The 20,396-nt window shown below is 41.2% G+C and overlaps 2 protein-coding genes across 2 annotated transcripts in view; one reads left to right on the forward strand and one right to left on the reverse strand.

The window, feature by feature from the left end:
* Positions 1-19,311, reverse strand: part of acmsd (aminocarboxymuconate semialdehyde decarboxylase) — a 63,571-nt gene extending 44,260 nt beyond the window's left edge. Inside the window, exon 1 of the mRNA XM_062967028.1 lies at positions 19,196-19,311. The gene's annotated coding sequence lies outside the window, so the exon portion shown is untranslated. The remainder of the gene's footprint in view (positions 1-19,195) is intronic.
* Positions 19,312-19,446: 135 nt separating this feature from the next.
* Positions 19,447-20,396, forward strand: part of tmem163 (transmembrane protein 163) — a 120,607-nt gene continuing 119,657 nt past the window's right edge. The window contains exon 1 of the mRNA XM_062967030.1: positions 19,447-19,732. Within this exon, the coding sequence (XP_062823100.1) occupies positions 19,600-19,732 (133 nt within the window). The 5' untranslated portion in view covers positions 19,447-19,599. The remainder of the gene's footprint in view (positions 19,733-20,396) is intronic.

Below are 20,396 nucleotides of genomic sequence, written 5' to 3' on the forward strand. Positions count from 1 at the left end.
AGCACACGCTTAGTATTTGTAGCACTTCTGGTGTTATCCTTTCCAAATTTAACAAGTGTGATGCCAAGAGGAAGGGAGGAAAGAACAAGCAGATTGACTAACCAAGAAATACAGAACCCAGAATAATAAGGTGAGTGGACAGGAAGCCACAGATTTAAAGGCAGATGATGCATGTGGGAGATACCCTGGTTTCCAAAGCATTCATAATGTACTCTTAAGCATATCTCAATAAAGATGTGAAAGCAATAGGTCAGAAAGTGTAAAGGTTTAGAGGTAAATATTGGATTGCAGCCAATTATGTGTGTCCCTCTGCTGCTGGTTGAAGGCTCTTCTGTTACTGAGCAAGATGAAGATGTCTTTAGGCAGTTCCTCCCAAATGCTATTCCAAGGATCCTTCAGCCTTCTGGTTGAATTTTTGGGTTGCTATGAGTTTTCTGGGCTGTATGCCCATGTTCCAGAAGCATTCTCTTCTGATGTTTTGCCCACATCTGTGGCAGGCATCCTAAGAGGTTGTGAGGTACACCAGATATTTTGGCCATGAAAGCCTTCAACAACAGGTTGATATTTTTCTTTTCCTTTGACAAAACTTCCGCTGAAGGAAAGAACTGTCCCACAGCAACGGGGGGTGGGGGTGGGGGTCAACTGGATAACAGCAACCTATTGCCAAGTAACAATAAAGTTCCAGGAATTTACTTTTCTGTTAACACAGATCATGCTATCTGCTTACCGCAACACCTCACAAATCTCTCCTCTTTACTTGTACAGTAGAATCTCACTTATCCAAGATTCGCTTATCCAACATTCTGGATTATCCAACGCATTTTTGTAGTCAATGTTTTCAATACATCATGATATTTTGTTGCTAAATTCGTAAATACAGTAATTACTACATAGCATTACTGCATATTGAACTACTTTTTCTGTCAAATTTGTTGTTAAACATGATGTTTTGGTGCTTAATTTGTAAAATCATAACCTAATTTGATGTTTAATAGTTTTTTCCTTAATACCTCCTTATTATCCAACATATTCGCTTATCCAACATTTTGCCGGCCCGTTTATGTTGGATAAGTGAGACTCTACTGTATTGTGATATTTTGGTGCTAAATTCGTAAATACGGTAATTACAACATAACATTACTGCGTATTGAACTACTTTTTTGTCAAATTTGTTGTATAACATGATGTTTTGGTGCTTAATTTGTAAAATTATAACCTAATTTGATGTTTAATAGGCTTTTCCTTAATCCCTCCTTATTATCCAAGATATTCGCTTATCCAAGCTTCTGCCGGCCCGTTTAGCTTGGATAAGTGAGACTCTACTGTACTTTCTCCTTCCTTGTGCATACCCCCTTTTAAATTATTTTTTTAACCAAAAGAACTGCACAATTCTGAGATCTGTCTCACTATTGCAAGAATCTGCCATTTCATGTTTTCGTTAATATGCATTCATCTTTCCATAACTCCCATCATAACAAATGTAGATGGCTATGTAATACAAAGGGAGCCCCTGGTGGCATAGCAGGTAAAATTGCTGAGCTGCTGAACTTGCTGACCAAAAGGTCGGCGGTTCAAATCTGGGGAGTGGGGTGAGCTCCTGCTGTTAGCCGCAGCTTCTGCCAATCTAGCAGTTCGAAAACATGCAAATGTGAGTAGATCAATAGGTACCGCTTCGGCAGGAAGGTAATGGTGCTCCATGTAGTCATGCTGGCCACATGACCTTGGAGGTGTTTTCTTTGGCTTAGAAATGGAGATGAGCATCAATCCCCAGATTTGAATACGACTAGACTTAATGTCAGGGAAAAACCTTTACCTTTACCTATGTAGTGCAAATCCCAGTCTTATTCAGTTTAGTTTATGCTAATTTAAGGATCTCATCACATTGAGGTCCAAATCCGTGGGACAGTGGGGGGAAACTATTACCCCATGCCCTGCATCACCCGCTGCATCCCTTACACCATCCCACAGGGAATGGGGTGGGGGTAGAGGAAGTGTCACTGCCCCGCTTTCCCCCATTCTCCTCTATGGATCACAGGAAGCCTCCTGTGTTCCCAGGGAAGCGTCCTTGCACGCTGCCAGGGCGCTTCCTCTACGGAGCCCGGCTGGAAGTTTGCCTTAAGTCATCTGATGGTTTCTGGCAGGCTCTCTGGAAGATGATAATTTTTTCAGGCACTTTTTATCTGAAAATATCTCAAAAACAGTTGCTTGCAAAAACAGTTGCTTTGTTCCCTTCAATTTTTTAGCCAACAGGCTTTCTAAAGATTAAAAAATGTCCCAAATATGTGACCAGAACTGATGGGATGTGTGGTGGTGCCAGTGAAGATAGAGGCAAGGACAAAACTGGCCTCTGGTGTGACTTCAACAACATCTGGAGACAGACATAATATTCCCCTTTGCTATAGAACCAAGAATGCACAACAGAGTTTAGGTACACAAACTCTTCTATATAGTTGACTGTGTGCACTTCATATCACATAACAATCAGGTTTTCCATAGGCACCACGAAAAGGAACATGCCTTGGTTAGCATTTATGTGCACATAATAAAAGTAACAATTTTAGTAGGCAATGTTAAGTAAATACGATCTATCCAATACGTTTCATTCAATATTCAACATTAAATGTCTTGCTTAGGCGGGGTGTGCATATCTACAGATATTGCTGTACTGCACACCATTGCCTTCAACTCGAGAGCACTCGACTGTTGAGAAAGGTGGGAAATAGTGGCAGTAAACGTGTTTAACCACTTAGGATCAAATTATAATGGAACAATAAGTGTGCTTTTAAGGAACTGAGTAATGTGGAAAAACAAATAACCAATTTCACGCATCTGAAATGCCACAATGGATTTCTTTCAATTTCATGGTGACCCTGTATAAAAACTTCTAATAGGGAACTACCTGACACATTGTCGAGAACAAATCCGAGGAAACTAATATTACTGGTTTGTTGGGGTTTTTTAGCCTTTGTGAGGAAAAAGGAGAAGTACTTGACTGCTGCTACAAAAATATTAGCTATAATAAAAATGCCCATTGAAAATATTGTCTGAGAGCATGTATTGTGATACTATAAGTGTTTCACATATATCACCTGATGCTACCCCACCTACATTATAAGCAATGCAGCCTGCCCAATCCAGCCATTCCCATTTTGTTAGAAAGTGGGGAAGGGGAATTCATGAAGATGCATCTGGCTATTTGTTTGTCGCTGGATGACAGGTCTCTGTAGAGATTTCTGGAAGCTCTCAGGGGGTCTCTGCAGATATCTGTAGCAGCATAGTTATCTATAAGAAAATAACTGGATGTACCCCCATTGAGTTATCCATTTTCCAACAATGTGGAAATAGCTGCATGGGATGGAGGCAGGAGGTTATGAGTTTGTATGGTGTTTGTTGGGCCAGGATTGTGGTCATTGCATAGTCAGATTAGAATGTTGTCCTCAACAATGCTCCAAAAAGTCAGTTGTCATTTCCTAATGCAGATTTACACCATTGCAATTCACAAAAGGGTGCCAATGACATATTTTTAATACCTAATGAAAATACCACAGGTCATGGGTAGGCAACTGCGGGGGGTTATGGGATCCCATTCCTCTAGGTCAGCGGTGGTTGCATATTACCTTGGAAAGCCACAGAAATGTTACAAGAATATCTTAGGAACAGAAGGAAAGATGGGACTATATGTAGCCAAGGACAAGTTGTAAATGCTCATCATGTTTACCTAGAGTATTTTCCTGATGGCATTGGCCAGTATAGTGTAGTGGCCTAAGGGTTGGATTAAGGCTCTGGTGACTAGAGCTTGAATCCTCACTCACCCACTGGGTGGTGGTTGGGCAAGTCACACTCCCTCAGCCTCAGAAGTTAACCCACCCCCTGAACAAATCTTGCCAAGAAAACTTTGTAATAGGCTCACCTTAGGTTTATAACTCAGAAATGACCTGAAGGAACGCAATAATGGAGCACTGATCTAGCAGTTCAGCTGCTGGTTGATTCTCTCTTCCAACCCATGTGGAATTTGCTAGCAGTTTCGCACCTCACACAGCATTGGTGCCCATTCTGTTATCTGAGCATGCTACTCTAGTATCAGAAGCAGAGAATGCCCCCAAACCCAGCTCCCCTCTTACACATGAAGCAAGTAATTTGGTCTGCCAGAGCCACCACAAAACGTATTGAAGCTGCAATATATGCCACATTCCCTTGAGTACAATTGACCTTTTGTATCCACAGATTCTTCATAAATTCAGTTATCCACTCATTGAAAACATTTTATTTAAAAATTCAAAAGGCAAACCTTGTTTTTGCTATTTTTATAAGGGACAGTATTTTACTACTCTGTTGCCAGTTTTTTTTTTTTCATGTCAGGAGCAACTGGAGTTGCTTCTGGAGTGAGAGAATTGGCCGTCTGCAAGGACATTGCCCAGGGGACGCCTGGATGTTTTGATGTTTTACCATCCTTGTGGGAGGTTTCTCTCATGTCCCCGCATGGAGCTGGAGCTGATAGAGGGAGCTCATCTGCGCTCTACCCGGGTGGGATTCGAACCTGGCAGCCTTCAGGTCAGCAACCCAACCTTCAAGTCACAAGGCTTTTATCCCCTAGGCCACCGGAGGCTCCTCTGTTGCCAATAGCAGGACTTGGACCAGCCAGTCGGCTAGGAGGAAGATCCTTTTATCCATATCCATAAAGCAGTGGAAGCTGGCATGCCAGGTGAACAAGGTTTACTTGACTAACTAAAAATGCTGACCTGTTTCAAAACAGATAACATTTTAGAGGTGTCTTAAAAAGCATAGCTTTCTCTTAACTTAAAACACACAACACAGTAAATTTTAAAAATATAAATATATTTGTATTCATAGTAGCAAGATTTAAGATACATAGATAATTTACAATGTTTAAAATCTTACTGAAGGTGGAACATACTAAAGCTTTGTTTTCTTTCCTCAGTAAGCATAAATGCTTGTGACTCAGAAGCATTCCTCTGTACTGAGGAATTGATGCAGTTTGACATCTCTTTAACTGCCATGCCTCAATGCTATAAAATAATGGGATTTGTCGTTTGGTGAAGCACCAGCACTCCTGGGCAGAGACACTAAAGCAGTGGTTCTCAACCTTTGAGCCTCCAGATGTTTTGGACTTCAGCTCCCACAGTTCATAACAGCTGGTAAGCTGGTTGGGATTTCTGGGAGTTGAAGTCCAAAACACCTGGTGGCCCAAAGGTTGGAAACCATTGGGCTAAAGACTTTGAAAATTACAGCATCCCTAATTGCACAGCACTGAGCCATGGCAGTTAAAGTGGTGTCAAACTGCACCACTTCTGCAATGTAGATGCACCCACAGAGTTGCAAGAGACACCCAATCCAAGCCCCTTCCATGCAGGAACACATAATCAATACACTCATGACAGATAGCCATTCAGCCTCTGTTTACAATCCTTCAGAGAAGGAAATTCCATCATACTATTAGATTTATCAGTTCAGCAAAGGAGAATGCTCAACATCTCAACCTATGACTTAACACTTTCCATGATGTTCCTTTATCGCAGTAGTTCTCAACCTGGGGTTCCAAATGTTTTTGGCCTTCAACTCCCAGAAATCCTAACAGCTGGTAAATTGGCTGGGATTTTTGGTAGTTGTAGGCCAAAAACATCTGGGGACCCCAGGTTGAGAACCACTGCTTTATCAGGAATGAGTTTATCCTTCTCCAGTCCATGGCTCAAAGTTCCTCTTCCTAAAGATTTATCATCTGAAGTGATCAGATGGTACTAGAGGATTTCTCAACATGTTCTGGGAAAAACCCAAGTGCTTCCATCAATCCTGGCCTAGAAAAATGGCCAAATATAACCTTAATCTGAAACAAAAAATTATATCTAGCCATCTAAAAGCACCTGTGTTCATTCACTGTCACTCATCTTAAAGGTGTACCGTAGGTATTCTTCAAAGAATCCATAGAGCCTCACCAACTGCCTAATTGCTGACTCTTTGCTTGGAAAGAAGCAAAAGAAATCAGAATCCAGTGGTCTGTTGTATTACTCTCTTATTTCTGGCTATAATATTGGCCCTATCTAATGATACTTACGAAGTTCCCATCCAGATCAGATACTGACTATATTGGTAAAGGGCTTCTGGGGGTTATAGCCCTTAACGTAACCTTTTTAAGCTCTGAAAATGACAATGAGCAATCGGTAACAAGAAATAAAAATTCTTGATAGTATAGGAAATTAATGAAATATTGGAATTGAAGAGGATTATGTTTTTAATTTGAGTAGAGTCAAGGTTTGTCTGATTAAGAAGAATGTGACAGAATTGGCTTGAATGATTCCAGTGAAAATCCAAAAATATTTATTTAGGAGTAAGTCTTATTCAGTTCACTGTGGCTTCCTAATATCTGTAGTCTAAATAATAGAATTCATTATACCATTTTAGTGCTCGGTATAATATTACAAGTCGTCTGTCTAGCAGGTCATCTTATGACCATCTCTTTCATTTCCTCCAAGAGAAAATGTAATAAATCCTAGGTGGCTAGATGCAAAAGTAAACTAGGTTCCTCCATCATTATTATTATACATGAGGAAATTCTTTCTTTTATACAACTCTTAATGATACCGGAGCCTTGTACCCTTTTGTATTTGGTCATTCTGCACAATTCGTCTTGCATCTACTTACGTCTTCTCAGAGGAGGTATGAGTATGGATAACTGAATATGCAAAGTGTGTCCTCCTTTGCATCACATGAGACTCCCCATATATGTACAGAGGCAATACTTCTGTCCAGAAACTGACAAAACTGAAAAAAAAACCACATGCAAGTTGGCTATGCTAACACTTTTCTGCCTCCGATGTTTACAGTATTTGCATGCATAACTCTGGAATATGTTAACCCTTTCCTCTTCATATGCTTTACATGTATAATTCCAAATCATTAAAACTAGCATATACCTCAGTTTTAATGCCCCCTAATTCCACTTTACTGTTTAATAAATTTATATATTTGAAAGCTCAGTTGAATGTATCTTGAGGATTATTATTTAGGATTAAAGGAAGAGAGAGAGAGAGAGAGACATTTAAGCTCTTGTTACATTCAGACCTCAGCAAATTGTCCCAAATGGCAACTATGAAAGCCTTGCTAAAGTTCTGCCATTAGCACAAGTGCTGACTTTAGGAAACAACCATACTTCATTCTGACAGCCCAAGATGCATTTGAGCTACTTTATCTGTAAACTCATTCTTCATGTCTGAAAATAAGTGTTCTTAGAAAGATGGGCATTCTGAACGGATACATCTAAGCCTAACTCATGCAAGCGAAAGGGAAGCTGTACTCCTTAGTTAGTAATTTGAGAATAAGCCCAAACCAACTTAGTGGAACTTACTCCCAAGTAAACAAATACCAAAATGCACTGGAAGTTACTCTGAATTATAATAAAGAAATTGTGTTGTTTACAATAAAATTGTGTTTACCGAAGACAAAGGAAACATTAACTCAATTGGCAAGTGCTTGTACTGGAGGATAAAATACAGTACAAGCCACTTATCTGAGGATTCGGTATCCATGGTTTTATTTACCCACAAGCCAGAAAAAGTTATCTGCTGCAGTATTTGTCTCTAGGTGAGTGGTTCTTAACCTGTGGGTCCCCAGGTGTTTTGGCCTACAACTCCCATAAATCCCAGCCAGTGTACCAGATGTTAGGATTTCTGGGAGTTGAAGGCCAAAACATCTGGGGACCCACAGGTTGAGAACCACAGTACTTTATGTCCTCTTTGGTATTCTTCCAGTCCAAGAATAGCTACTATCCATAATGTCAGGTATCCATTGGGGGGGGGGAGTATCTTGGAATATATTGCCTGCAGATATGGTGGTTGTACTGTATGTCGTCTATATGTGCAAATGCTAAAAAACAACAACAACAACCATTGTTTCTGTAAAGCCATACAGGGCTCTGTGTCCTTAGTCATACAATGATTTTATTCTGATCAAACAGCAGAATGTTTACTTAATAAATGTAATGAATTTACATTTCATTTGGCACTAGAATTGCACATGTATTAGTCAACACACATTTGTTGCTTTTGAGCATTCTGAATATTTCATACACATTACCTTTTTGTAATTTTTGCAACAGAAGCAAATGATACAAGCTATGAATGTGCATCAGCCTCCCAAGACACTGAAGCTGTTTAGTCTGTGAGTTGATAAAATGGAACACCTCCAGAACTAGGTTGCCCTACAACCTTGTTACCCACGTGTGCAGGTCTTCATGTGCAGTCCTCTGCAAAGCCTTATGCCTCCTGGAACTGCATATGAAAAACAACCTTGCCAGTACCATTAACTCTAAGGTTTTCACTATAACCACAGAAGTTAAACGATACCGATTTCTTTTAGGTATGCCCACTAACGGTGCCATCTTGTGTGGTTTCAGTTTGGCTTTCAGTCCAACAGTTTTCAGTGGAATCTCCTTTTTTTGCTTAATCTTTTCCTCCCAGCAGGTCATGGCCTGCAGCAATAATAACAAAAGATAGTTCTTTTATCAACACCTGACATTCAGCCTTTCACTTGAGCCTCCTGGTTCTTGGTTCTTGCTGCCTCAATAGTTACTGTGCATCAAATAGAAACATCACAATGTGGCAGCTTCCTCTGAAATATTCCAGGTCAGGAGATCCATCACTGTATGGTGGGTGGGAATCTTATGGGTATGAGGACTTGATCAGTCCGCAAAAAAAGGCAGCCAGAGACCTATATCTTAGAGTGCATCTACACTGTAGAATGAATGCAGTTTGACACCTCTTTAGCTGTCATGGGTCAATGCTATGCAATCATGGGAGTGTTGTCGAAGGCTTTCATGGTCGGAATCACAGGGTTGCTGTGAGTTTTCCGGGCTGTATGGCCATGTTCCAGAAGCATTCTCTCCTGACGTTTCACCCACATCTATGGTAGGCATCCTCAGAGGAGAGAATGCTTCCGGAACATGGCCATACAGCCCGGAAAACCCACAGCAACCTAATCATGGGAGTATTTTACAAGGTTTTTAGCCTTCTCAGCCAAAGAGTGCGGATGCCTCATTAAACTACAACTTCCATGATTCCATAGTGTTGTTGCCATCATAGTTAAAGTGGTGTCAAACTGTATTGAGTCTACATTGTTGATGCAGCCCTAGTTACCAAGAAATGACTTCCACAGAATTAATGCAGTTTGCCATCTTGTTTGCTCTTGAAACAAACCTGTGTCAGCTACAACCTACCTACTGAAATTAATAGTGAAGCCTATTTGAAAAGAAACGCTTTCACCTTCAGCCAGTAAATGTGTGATTCCAATCTTAATGAGGCTGTACTTGAAGAAGCTTCTCAACTGATATTTGAAGTGCTGTCTTCAAGGATAAACTTATTACATCCAACCTAGAGGTCATTCAGGCATGAATGAACACACTTGTTTCTACCTTTCTTATCCTTTGGGTTCATTTTTAAAAACAATATTTCCAACTAAATACCAACTTCTTCCAGTAGCCACTATATCCATCCTCCCTTTGTTTCTTCTTTACTTCCAAAGATATTTTTTCAGTCCCTTTTAGCATCTTTCCTTTATCGCTCACAAAATTACTGTATATGGTTGTCGTGACCACTCTGTGGGTGCATCAACACGGTTGAATTAATGCAGTCTGACAGCACTTTACCTGCCATGGCTCAATGCTATGGAATCCTGGGAGATGTAGTGTGATGCGGCACCAGCCCCTTTTGGCCGAGAAGGCCAAAGACCTTGCAAAATTACAGCTCCCAGGACTCTATAGCATTGAGCCATTGAAAATGGTGACAAATGACATTAATTCTACAGTGTAGATGCACGCTAAGTTTGGTCCTACCATTTCCTAGCAGTTTTATTGTTTATGCACATACCAAGACTTTAGTTTTGTGCCTTCAAGTACATTTCATAATGCCAAGTTTTTAACTTTGTGTTTTTAAATATATTACAACTGTACCCTCAGTTCGCTTCTGATATGATAAATAAAATAAGTACATTTCTGGCTTGAAGGCAAATTTATCACAGGTTTTTTGAAGGTTGAGAATGCATAGTTTATGTCTCTGAAAACCAGGGTTTGATTCTCTACTTGGCTGCAGAATTCCATTGGATGATTTTGGGCTGAGAGTTTGTGACTCACCCAAGGTCACCTAGTGTATTTCCATGGCTGAGTGAGGAATCAAACCCTGGTTTCCAGAGATTTAGTCCTACACTCAAACCACTAAAGCATTATGGTTCTCTAGTTAGGAAAGTATTGATCTTGAACTCACGGATGCCAGAAAACACAATGGAATGAAGCTTGGGCTAGTCTCCGTCTTCCATCCACCTACTTTAGTTTGAATGTGTGCCCAATAATACCCTGCCGATCTAGCAGTTATTTTGGGGAAAGGTATACACAGACCCAATCCTGGATGTTCATTCGATAAGATAGTTGCAATCTTTACACACTGGCTGTGTCAAGCTTGCTGCAACCTCAGTTATGACCCATCTTCTCCATCCAGGTGAAGACTCTTGTCTGCAAAGAAAAACCCAGGATGACACCTCATTGTCCAGTTTCACTGCATATTATTAAATTGGTCCATTTGTATATTTTAATCTATGTGTAGAACATGCAGAAAAGCACTGGGCATGGTAAACCTGGTGTAAATCTTTTCCTTTCTCCAACTATTCTATCCACTGAATGATTGGGAATAGATTCCTTTGAATCCATGAGTCTGCTCCAGTTGAGATTAGCCATTGGATTTAGTCCCTTAACCCTATACTGTTCATTTCCACAGTTGACAAACATAATATTTACATTTCTAAAAGTGTACTGATGTTGTTCAAGATTTACTGGACACATAAAAAGAAAAAAAAGAACTACCCCCCCCCCCCCCACTAATTTCTAAGTAGTTACTGAGGACTTTCCATCATTCATATATCAACAATGCTACATTCAGCTTAGGTGCTGGAGTTATTGATTATCCTCGTTCAAAACGGGGAATTAAACTATCTTGCTACAGTGGGCAGAATTAGCTTGTTCTAAGCTTCAAAGTATTTGAAAGAAATAAAACTTTTCAAAGGAAAATGACTGAGTTGATGCTTTAGCTTGATTTATCTTATCTAAATAATAGAAGTGCAGCAAGATGATAGAGACTGGTGTCCAAATCAGGACTGTGTAGAAGCAAAGTAAAGCAAAGAAGCTTCTATTTCGGTCTGTTTCCCAGCATCCAATGTGAACCCTGTGCCCTGTGGATGCTTCTCTGCATGGCAACAGAACTATGCTCTGGGGAGAAGCTAATGCTGCTCTTTGCTTGCTGGAACCACAACAAATGACAACTTCCATGTTTTCATACCATTGAAGTGTGGCAGTTAAAATGATGTCAAAGTACTTGTTTTACAGTAAAGATGTACTCAAGGTCTCAGAATGACCTGTAAATGCACCATGATAGAGGAATATGTTACTGGTCCCAAGCTTTATGTAATTCTCCTAATTATTGAGAAGGGTGGAACTGAAAATTACACCAGACATGGGCAAACATCACAATGGGCATCAGGCATGGACAAACCTCAGACATCCAGGTGTTTTGGACTTCAACTCCTACAATTCCTAACAGCCGGTGGGAGTTGAAGTCCAAAACACCTGGAGGGCTGAAGTTTTCCCATGCTTGATCTACACTGTAGAATGATGGCAAATTGACACTACTTTTACAGCCATGGCTCAATGTTGTGGAATCCTGGGAGGTCTAACATTGCGTTTACCTTTAGCCTTCTTTGCCAGAGTACTGGGGCCTCCCCAACCTACAAATCCTATGATTCCATAGCATTGCCTTTTTTGCAATTAAAGCGGTGTCAAACCAGACTGATTATACTGTGTAGATGTATGTACCTCCAGTTACTCTTGAAACAAACCTGTACCAACTTCAACTTACCAACTGCAATTTGGGGGGGGGGGGGGGGACTACAGGGAAGTGTGCAACTACAATCTAATTATTATTATTTCATATAAAAAGCATTGCATAAATTTGTATAAAACTGGTAAAAAAAATAGGAGTACAAATGGCTAAATATCTTTTGACCAAAAACGGGCAACGGCGATCGCATTGTCTGTAGCCTCAAACAATTCTTCCTCTCTACATGAGGCAGGACACTGCGGACAAGCATACAGATGTGGAGTTGTCTGCTTTGCTCCAAAGTCGCACAAGGTGGAGGATGCAGCAATAGAAGCACCTGGACTGATATGTGAAGTAAAGATGGAGCCCGTCCCAGTGTCCTTGTCTAAGGCTGAAACCACTTCTCCACATTAGCCCAAGCAGCAGAAGTCACTCTTTGGCAATTGTGCATTATCCTAGAAGTAGGTACTACTAGATACCAAGTCCTTGGGAGTAAATAAATGTGGCCTGGTGTTGTCTCTTTTCACAGGAGGACACCTGGCCCACCAGTCTGTAGCAGTTAGAGAGTATTGTTTACATTTTGAATTGCCATTTATTACTCTTCCTAATATGTTGGAAGCCGCTTTGGGTCCCTTTTATTGGGAGAAAAGCAGAATATAAATAAAGAGTTGTTGTTATTATTATTATTATTATTATTATTATTATTATTATTATTATTATTATTATTATAAAAAGCCAGGGTGCATCTACACCAGGCCTTGGCAAACTTTGCCCCTCCAGGTGATTTGGACTCCAATTCCCACAATTCCTAACAGCCCATTTGCCGATGTTTGCTCTACACTTTGGAACTCCCTCCCTAAAGAAATAAAAACAGCCCCCTCCCTTCTCTTTGAAAAACAACTAAAAACGTACCTCTGTTCATTGGCATATGGAGAGGAGGAGGACTAGAAGCTTAGATACAAGCAATATACCACTGCGCAAATTGTCATTACACTCTGGATCAATTGGGTTTAGCTTAGTTGGTCCTATTGGCTTTGCTGGCATTATTGGTCACATAATATTTTAATAACTATTTTAAAGGAAACTTAAGTGTAGTTTTATCTAATTTATGCTTAATGATTTTTATGTAAAATGCCAATTAACTGGTAGGCTATGTCAGTATTGAATTTTTGTTACAATTTTGTTGTAGTTGTCGCTTCTTTTGGTGATCCCATGGGTTTCTGTATTTGTACTTATGAAAGTACAGTAGAGTCTCACTTATCCAAGACTTGCTTATCCAAGCTTCTGGATTATCCAAGCCATTTTTGTAGTCAATGTTTTCAATATATCATGATATTTCGGTGCTAAATTAGTAAATACCGTAATTACAACATAACATTACTGTTTATTGAACTACTTTTTCTGTCAAATTTGTTGTATAACATGATGTTTTGGTGCTTAATTTGTAAAATCATAACCTAATTTGATGTTTAATAGGCTTTTCCTTAATCCCTACTTATTATCCAATATATTTGCTTATCCAAGGTTCTGCCAGCCCCTTTCGCTTGGGTAAGTGAGACTCTACTGTATGTCGTATTGAATGATTGCCATTTTTGTTGGAATCTGTCCTGAGTCCTTGGGGAGAGAGGACTGAATATAAATAAAGTTATTATTATTATTATTATTATGAATGCAATCAAATCCCACTTTCACTGCTATGGAATCGTGAGAGCAGGAGTTTGGTGAAGCTGAGAATTCCAGACTTTATTATTATTATTATTATTATTATTATTATTATTATTATTATTATTATTATTATTATTATTGAGGCAACACCATCAAGGCCATAAACACCTGGGCCATACCTGTCATAAGATATACTGCTGGCATTATAAATTGGACACAGGCAGAACTGGACAATTTGGACAGAAAAACAAGAAAACTCATGACCATTCATCATTCACTGCACCCTCGCAGTGATGTTGACCGGCTCTATCTGCCTAGAAGATCAGGGGGCAGAGGACTCTTACAAGTAAAACAAGCAGTCAAAGAAGAAGAACATACCCTGGCAGAATATGTAAAGCAAAGTGAAGAACCTGCTTTGATTGAAGTCAAAAATCAGAAACTCCTCAAAACACAACAGACAAAAAACCAGTACAAGAAAACTGCACTACAAACTAGAGCTGACAGCTGGCACAACAAAACACTGCATGGAAAGTTCCTTGACAAAATTGAAGGAAAAGCTGATAAGGAGAAGACCTGGCTCTGGCTCACGAATGGGACCCTGAAGAAGGAGACAGAAGGCCTGATCCTTGCAGCCCAGGAGCAAGCCATCAGGACAAATGCAATTAAGGCCAAGATCAAAAAATCAGCTGATGACCCAAAATGCAGACTGTGCAAGGAAGCTGACGAAACCATTGATCATATCCTCAGCTGCTGTAAGAAAATTGCACAGACAGACTACAAACAGAGGCACAACTGTGTGGCCCAAATGATCCATTGGAACTTATGCCTCAAGTACCACCTGCCAGCAGCAAAGAACTGGTGGGATCACAAACCAGCAAAGGTCGTGGAAAATGAACACGCAAAGATACTGTGGGACTTCCGAATCCAGACTGACAAAGTTCTGGAACACAACACACCAGACATCACAGTTGTGGAAAAGAACAAGGTTTGGATCATTGATGTTGCCATCCCAGGTGACAGTCGCATTGATGAAAAACAACAGAAAAAACTCAGCCGCTATCAGGACCTCAAGATTGAACTTCAAAGACTCTGGCAGAAACCAGTGCAGGTGGTCCCGGTGGTGATGGGCACACTGGGTGCCGTGCCAAAAGATCTCAGCCGGCATTTGGAAACAATAGACATTGACAAAATTACGATCTGCCAACTGCAAAAAGCCACCCTGCTGGGATCTGCACGCATCATCCGAAAATACATCACACAGTCCTAGACACTTGGGAAGTGTTCAACTTGTGGTTTTGTGAAACGAAATCCAGCATATCTATCTTGTTTGCTGTGTCATACAACGTCGTTGTGTCAATAATAATAATAAAAAACTTGATTTCTATTCCGCCCTATCTCCCTGAGGGGACTCAAGGCGGATTCCAACAAACAACGGCATACATTTAATGCCTTCAACAAACAGATAAGTACAGTAGAGTCTGACTTACCCAACATTCGCTTATCCAACATTCTGGATTATCCAATACAGTCTGCCTTTTAGTAGTCAATGTTTTTGTAGTCAATGTTTTCAATACATTGTGATGCTTTGGTACTAAATTCGTAAATACAGTAATTACTACATAGCATTACTGCTTACTGAACTACTTTTTCTGTCAAATTTGTTGTTAAACATGATGTTTTGGTGCTTAATTTGTATAATGATGACCTAATTTGATGTTTAATAGGCTTTTCCTTAATCCCTCCTTATTATCCAACATATTCACTTATCCAACGTTCTGCCGGCCTATTTATGTTGGATAAGTGAGACTCTACTGTATTGGCATCAAATCCCAACAAGACCCCACATATGAATATAGCGTTAAAAACCTAACATCAAACTAAACCTAATATCAGTGAATTGAGTATAACATCAATAAACCAGTGGTCCCCAAACTTATTTGGCCTACCGCCCCCTTTCCAGAAAAAGTATTACTTAGCACCCCCTGGAAATGATTTTTTAATTTTTTTAATAGCAATTAAACAAAGATATATGTATTAATGTTTCTACCTTTTTTTTGTAAAATTAAGAAAGGTGTAAATTAGAAACATTGAAGTTTGAAATTATGAAACTATTTTTTGAACTCAGAATAGAAAGGTACTGTATATACTCGAGTATAAGCCTAGTTTTTCAGCCCTTTTTTTAAGACTGAAAAAGCCCCCCTTGGCTTATACTTGGGTGAGGGTCCTGGTTGGCTTATCTTTGGGTCAGCTTATACTCGAGAATATATGGTACATTTATTATTTTTCTCTATTATTATTAGTATTATTACATTTAGTATTTTTCTCTATTATTGTTGCTACTATTACATTTATTTTACTCTATTTATATTATTACTAGCTGTGCCCGGCCACGCGTTGCTGTGGCTTAATCTGGTGGTGTTGGTCAGTCTACATTAGGTTGTATTTATGCTGTGAGCTCCACCTTCTTTATACTCACATTAGTAGTAATATTTGAAGTCTGTTACCTTGTTCAATTTTTCAGTTTTGTGGGTCCGGATTGTGTTTTGTGGTGTGATTGTGTTGTTACAATCGGGAGGCAAGGCTTTTGCGTTGTTTTGCCAAGTTTTGTATTTCTGGGACGTTTAATTGTGTTGTTATAGTCATGATGCATTGTTGTGAATTTTGTGGGTCTGGATTGTGGTTTTGTGGTGTGATTGTGTTGTTACAACTGGGAGGGAAGGCTTTTGCGTTGTGTTGTCAAGTTTTGTATTTCTGGGGCATTTAGTTGTGTGCCAAGTTTCATATTTCTGGGGCGTTTAGTTGTGTTGTTATAGTCACAATGCTTTGTTGTGAGTTTTGTGCATCCGGATTGTGGTTTTGTGGTGTGGTTGTGTTGTTACAACCAGGAGGCAAGGCTTTTGCGTTGTGTTGTCAAGTTTTGTATTTCTGGGGCGTTTAGTTGTGTTGTTATAGTCACGATGTATTGTTGTGAGTTTTATGGGTCCGGATTGTGGTTTTGTGGTGTGGTTGTGTTGTTACAACCGGGAGGGAAGGCTTTTGCGTTGTGTCGCCAAGTTTCGTATTTCTGGGGTGTTTAGTTGTGTTGTTATAGTCACGATGCATTGTTGTGAGTTTTGTGGGTCCAGTGTGGTTTTTGTGGTGTGATTGTGTTGTTACAACCGGGAGGCAAGGCTTTTGCGTTGTGTTGCCAGGTTTTGTATTTCTAGGGCATTTAGTTGTGTTGTTATAGTCATGATGTGTTGTTGTGAGTTTTGTGGGTCCGGATTTTGGTTTTGTGGTGTGGTTGTGTTGTTGTAACCGGAAGGCAAGGCTTTTGCATTGTGTTGCCAAGTTTTGTATTTGTGGGATGTTTAGTTTTGTTGTTATAGTCACTGCGCCCGCAACTTTATCCTTTTATATATATAGACTAGCTGTGCCCGGCCACGCGTTGCTGTGGCTTAGTCTGGTGGTGTTGGTCAGTCTACATTAGGTTGTATTTATGCTGTGACCTCCACCTTCTTTATACTCACATTAGTAGTAGTATTTGAAGTCTGTTACCTTCTTCAATTTTTGTGTTGATTGATAATTGCTTGAGATCTCAGTTGTCTTTGGTTTGTTGTTAGTTGTAATGTCTGATTCTCCTGAGTGCGGTTTATATTTTTATTGTGGTACAATAGTCTTTTTTTTTGTTTTGCCTGTGTAGGTGTTTATTATTGTTGTTGTTGTTGTGGTCATGAAGGTTGGATAAGTTAGATGCTACTGTATTGTTTTTTGGAGGCCCAGTGTAGCACTGACTGGCCTCTCAGCCTCAGTGCCTGGCTGTTTCTTGCCTGTGATGGTGTTGATTCTTATTGTTGTTGTTGTTGTCATTGTTATTATTGTAATTGTTTTTTTGGAGGCCAAGTGTGAATGTAGGGATTGGGGAGGTGGATGAGTTGTGTTGTCAAATTTTGTATTTGTTATAGTCACAATGCGTTGCTGTGAGTTTTGTGGGTCCGGATGGTGGTTTTGTGGTGTGGTTGTGTTGTTACAACTGAGAGGCAAGGCTTTTGTGTTGTGTTGCCAAGTTTTGTATTTCTGGGGCGTTTAGTTGTGTGCCAAGTTTTGTATTTCTGGGGCGTTTAGTTGTGTTGTTATAGTCACGATGCACTGTTGTGAGTTTTGTGGGTCCAGTGTGTTTTTGTGGTGTGGTTGTGTTGTTACAACTGGGAGGCAAGGCTTTTGCATTGTTTTGCCAAGTTTTGTATTTCTGGGGCGTTTAGTTGTGTTGTTATAGTCATGATGCGTTGTTGTGAGTTTTGTGGGTCCGGATTGTGGTTTTGTGTTGTGGTTGTGTTCTTACAACTGGGAGGCAAGGCTTTTGCGTTGTCAAATTTTGTATTTCTGGGGCGTTTAGTTGTGTTATAGTCACTATGTGTTGTTGTGAGTTTTGTGGGTCTGGATTGTGGTTTTGTGGTGTAGTTGTGTTGTTACAACCAGGAGAAAAGGCTTTTGTGTTGTGTAGTCAAGTTTTGTATTCTGGGGCGTTTAGTTGTGTGCCAAGTTTCGTATTTCTGGGGCGTTTAGTTGTGTTGTTATAGTCACAATGCATTGTTGTGAGTTTTATGGGTCTGGATTGTGGTTTTGTGGTGTGGTTGTGTTGTTACAACCTGGAGGGAAGGCTTTTGCATTGTGTTGCAAAGTTCCGTATTTCTGGGGCGTTTAGTTGTGTTGTTATAGTCACGATGCGTTGTTGTGAGTTTTGTGGGTCCTGTGTGGTTTTGTGGTGTGGTTGTGTTGTTATAATTGGGAGGCAAGGCTTTTGCATTGTGTTGCCAAATTTTGTATTTCTGGGGCATTTAGTTGTGTTGTTATCGCATGATGCGTTGTTGTGAGTTTTGTGGGTCTGGATTGTGGTTTTGTGGTGTGGTTGTGTTGTTGTAACCTGGAGGCAAGCCTTTTGCATTGTGTTGCCAAGTTTCGTATTTCTGGGACGTTTAGTTTTGTTGTTATAGTCACTGCGCCCGCAACTTTATCCTTTTATATATATAGATTACATTTATTATTTCACTCTGATCTTATTATTATTATATTTATTATTTTACTCTATTTTATTTTACTCTATTTACTCTACATGTATTATTTTCCTGTATTTATTATTATTATTATTACATGTATTATTTTACTCTATTATTATTAAAAGGATACATAAGTACATTTACATTGAAGATGATGAGAATGATTTGATCAGAGTTGGATAGTCTTATCTTAAATTAGAGCTTTATGTAAATGTTCAAAAACATTTAACCTACTGATGCCTCAATTAATGTCATTTTATTGGTATCTGTTTTTATTTCTGAAATGTACCACTCTCGGCTTATACTGGAGTCAATGTTTTCCCAGGTTTTTTTGTGTGGTAAAATTAGGTGCCTCGGCTTATATTTGGGTCGGCTTATACTCGAGTATATATAGTAATACAAAAAAGGTTAAAATATTAAAATGCACCTGTGGCCATCACCGCCCCCCGGATCGCTACTGCGCCCACCAGGGGGCGGTAGCGCCCACTTTGGGAATTGTGGCCTAAACCAATATAATCAAACATTATATAGTGACATAAAATCTAAATAAACGTTCACAGTAATTTTAAAAGCCACTAAAGTTCAACAGCTGTTAGTAATTGTGGGAGTTGAAGTCCAAAACACCTGGAGGGCCCAAGTTTGTCCGGGCCTGGTGTAGACGCCCTAGGAGTCTGTTCCAGAGCGGGTGGCCCCATGGGAGTCCCTCCACCTCCTGGGGGTGGTTTCGGGCCGGGATTTCAGGGCGGTCCGGAGCAGGAGAAGTCCGACAGAGGAGAGTACCGAGCCCGAAGCGGGGCAACGCGGAGAGCGGAGGGCAGTTCCCGCGCCTCTGCCTCCTCCTCGTCCGCCTTTGGTGGGGAGGGGGAGGAGCCTCGGCAGGCAGCTGAGGCGCTGCCGGTGGGTCCCACCTGCGCGCAGTTGATGGGCGAGGAGGAGGCGGAGGGAGAAGGACGGCGGCGGCGGCGCTGCCCCTTGGCCCTCGCAGCTCCCGGGAGGCGGCAGCAGCAGCAGCAGCAGCAGCAGCAGCCATGGAGGACACGCCGGAGCCCACCGTGGTCCAGCCCGGAGCCGCGCCCGCCGCGCCCCCGCCGCGCCCCGAGACCCAGCGCCCCGCCGAAGGGCAGGAGGAGGCCCAGTTCAGCGAGGAGCTCGAGGACAGAGGTGAGGGAGCGCGCGCCCGCTTGAGCCTGACACGTTTTGGGAGACACTCGCGGAACACCCACCCGAGCCGCCTTTTTGGAGGGTGGGTGGGTTAAGGGGGACTATCGCCTCCAAGGTCTGGCGCCTTCCAGCCTCCCTCCTGGCTCCGACCGCCCAGCCTCCTCTCGCCCGCCTTCCTTAGAGGCGTTGGGGCTCCGTCGAGGCGCTGCACTCTCGGGAGCCTTCGCCTCGCTTGCCACTTCCTTCCCTCCCTCCCTCCTTCCTTCCTTCCTTTCTTCCTCTCTTCCCCTCTTCCCTCCCTTCCTCCCTCCCTCCTTCCTTCCTTCCTTCCTTTCTTCCTCTCTTCCCCTCTTCCTCCCTCCTTCCTTCCTCTCTTCCCCTCTTCCCTCCCTCCCTCCCTCCTTCCTTCCTCTCTTCCTTTCTTCCTTCCTTCGTTCCTTCCTTTTCTCCGCCCTCTCTTCCTTCTTTATTCTCTCCTTCCCTCCTCTCTTCCCTTCCCCTTTTCTTCTTTTCTCCCTACCTTGCTTTCCCTTTCCCCCTTCCTCCGTTTTTGCCTTTCCCCCCTTTTCTCCCAATTTCCGCTCTTCCTTTTCTTCTCCCTGCCTTCTTTCTTTCCTCCCTCCCTCCTTTTCTCCTCTCTTCCTTTTCTCCTACCTCTCCTTCT

Source organism: Anolis carolinensis, chromosome 1 (assembly GCF_035594765.1).
Source record: "Anolis carolinensis isolate JA03-04 chromosome 1, rAnoCar3.1.pri, whole genome shotgun sequence".
Classification (NCBI taxonomy): Eukaryota; Metazoa; Chordata; class Lepidosauria; order Squamata; family Dactyloidae; genus Anolis; species Anolis carolinensis.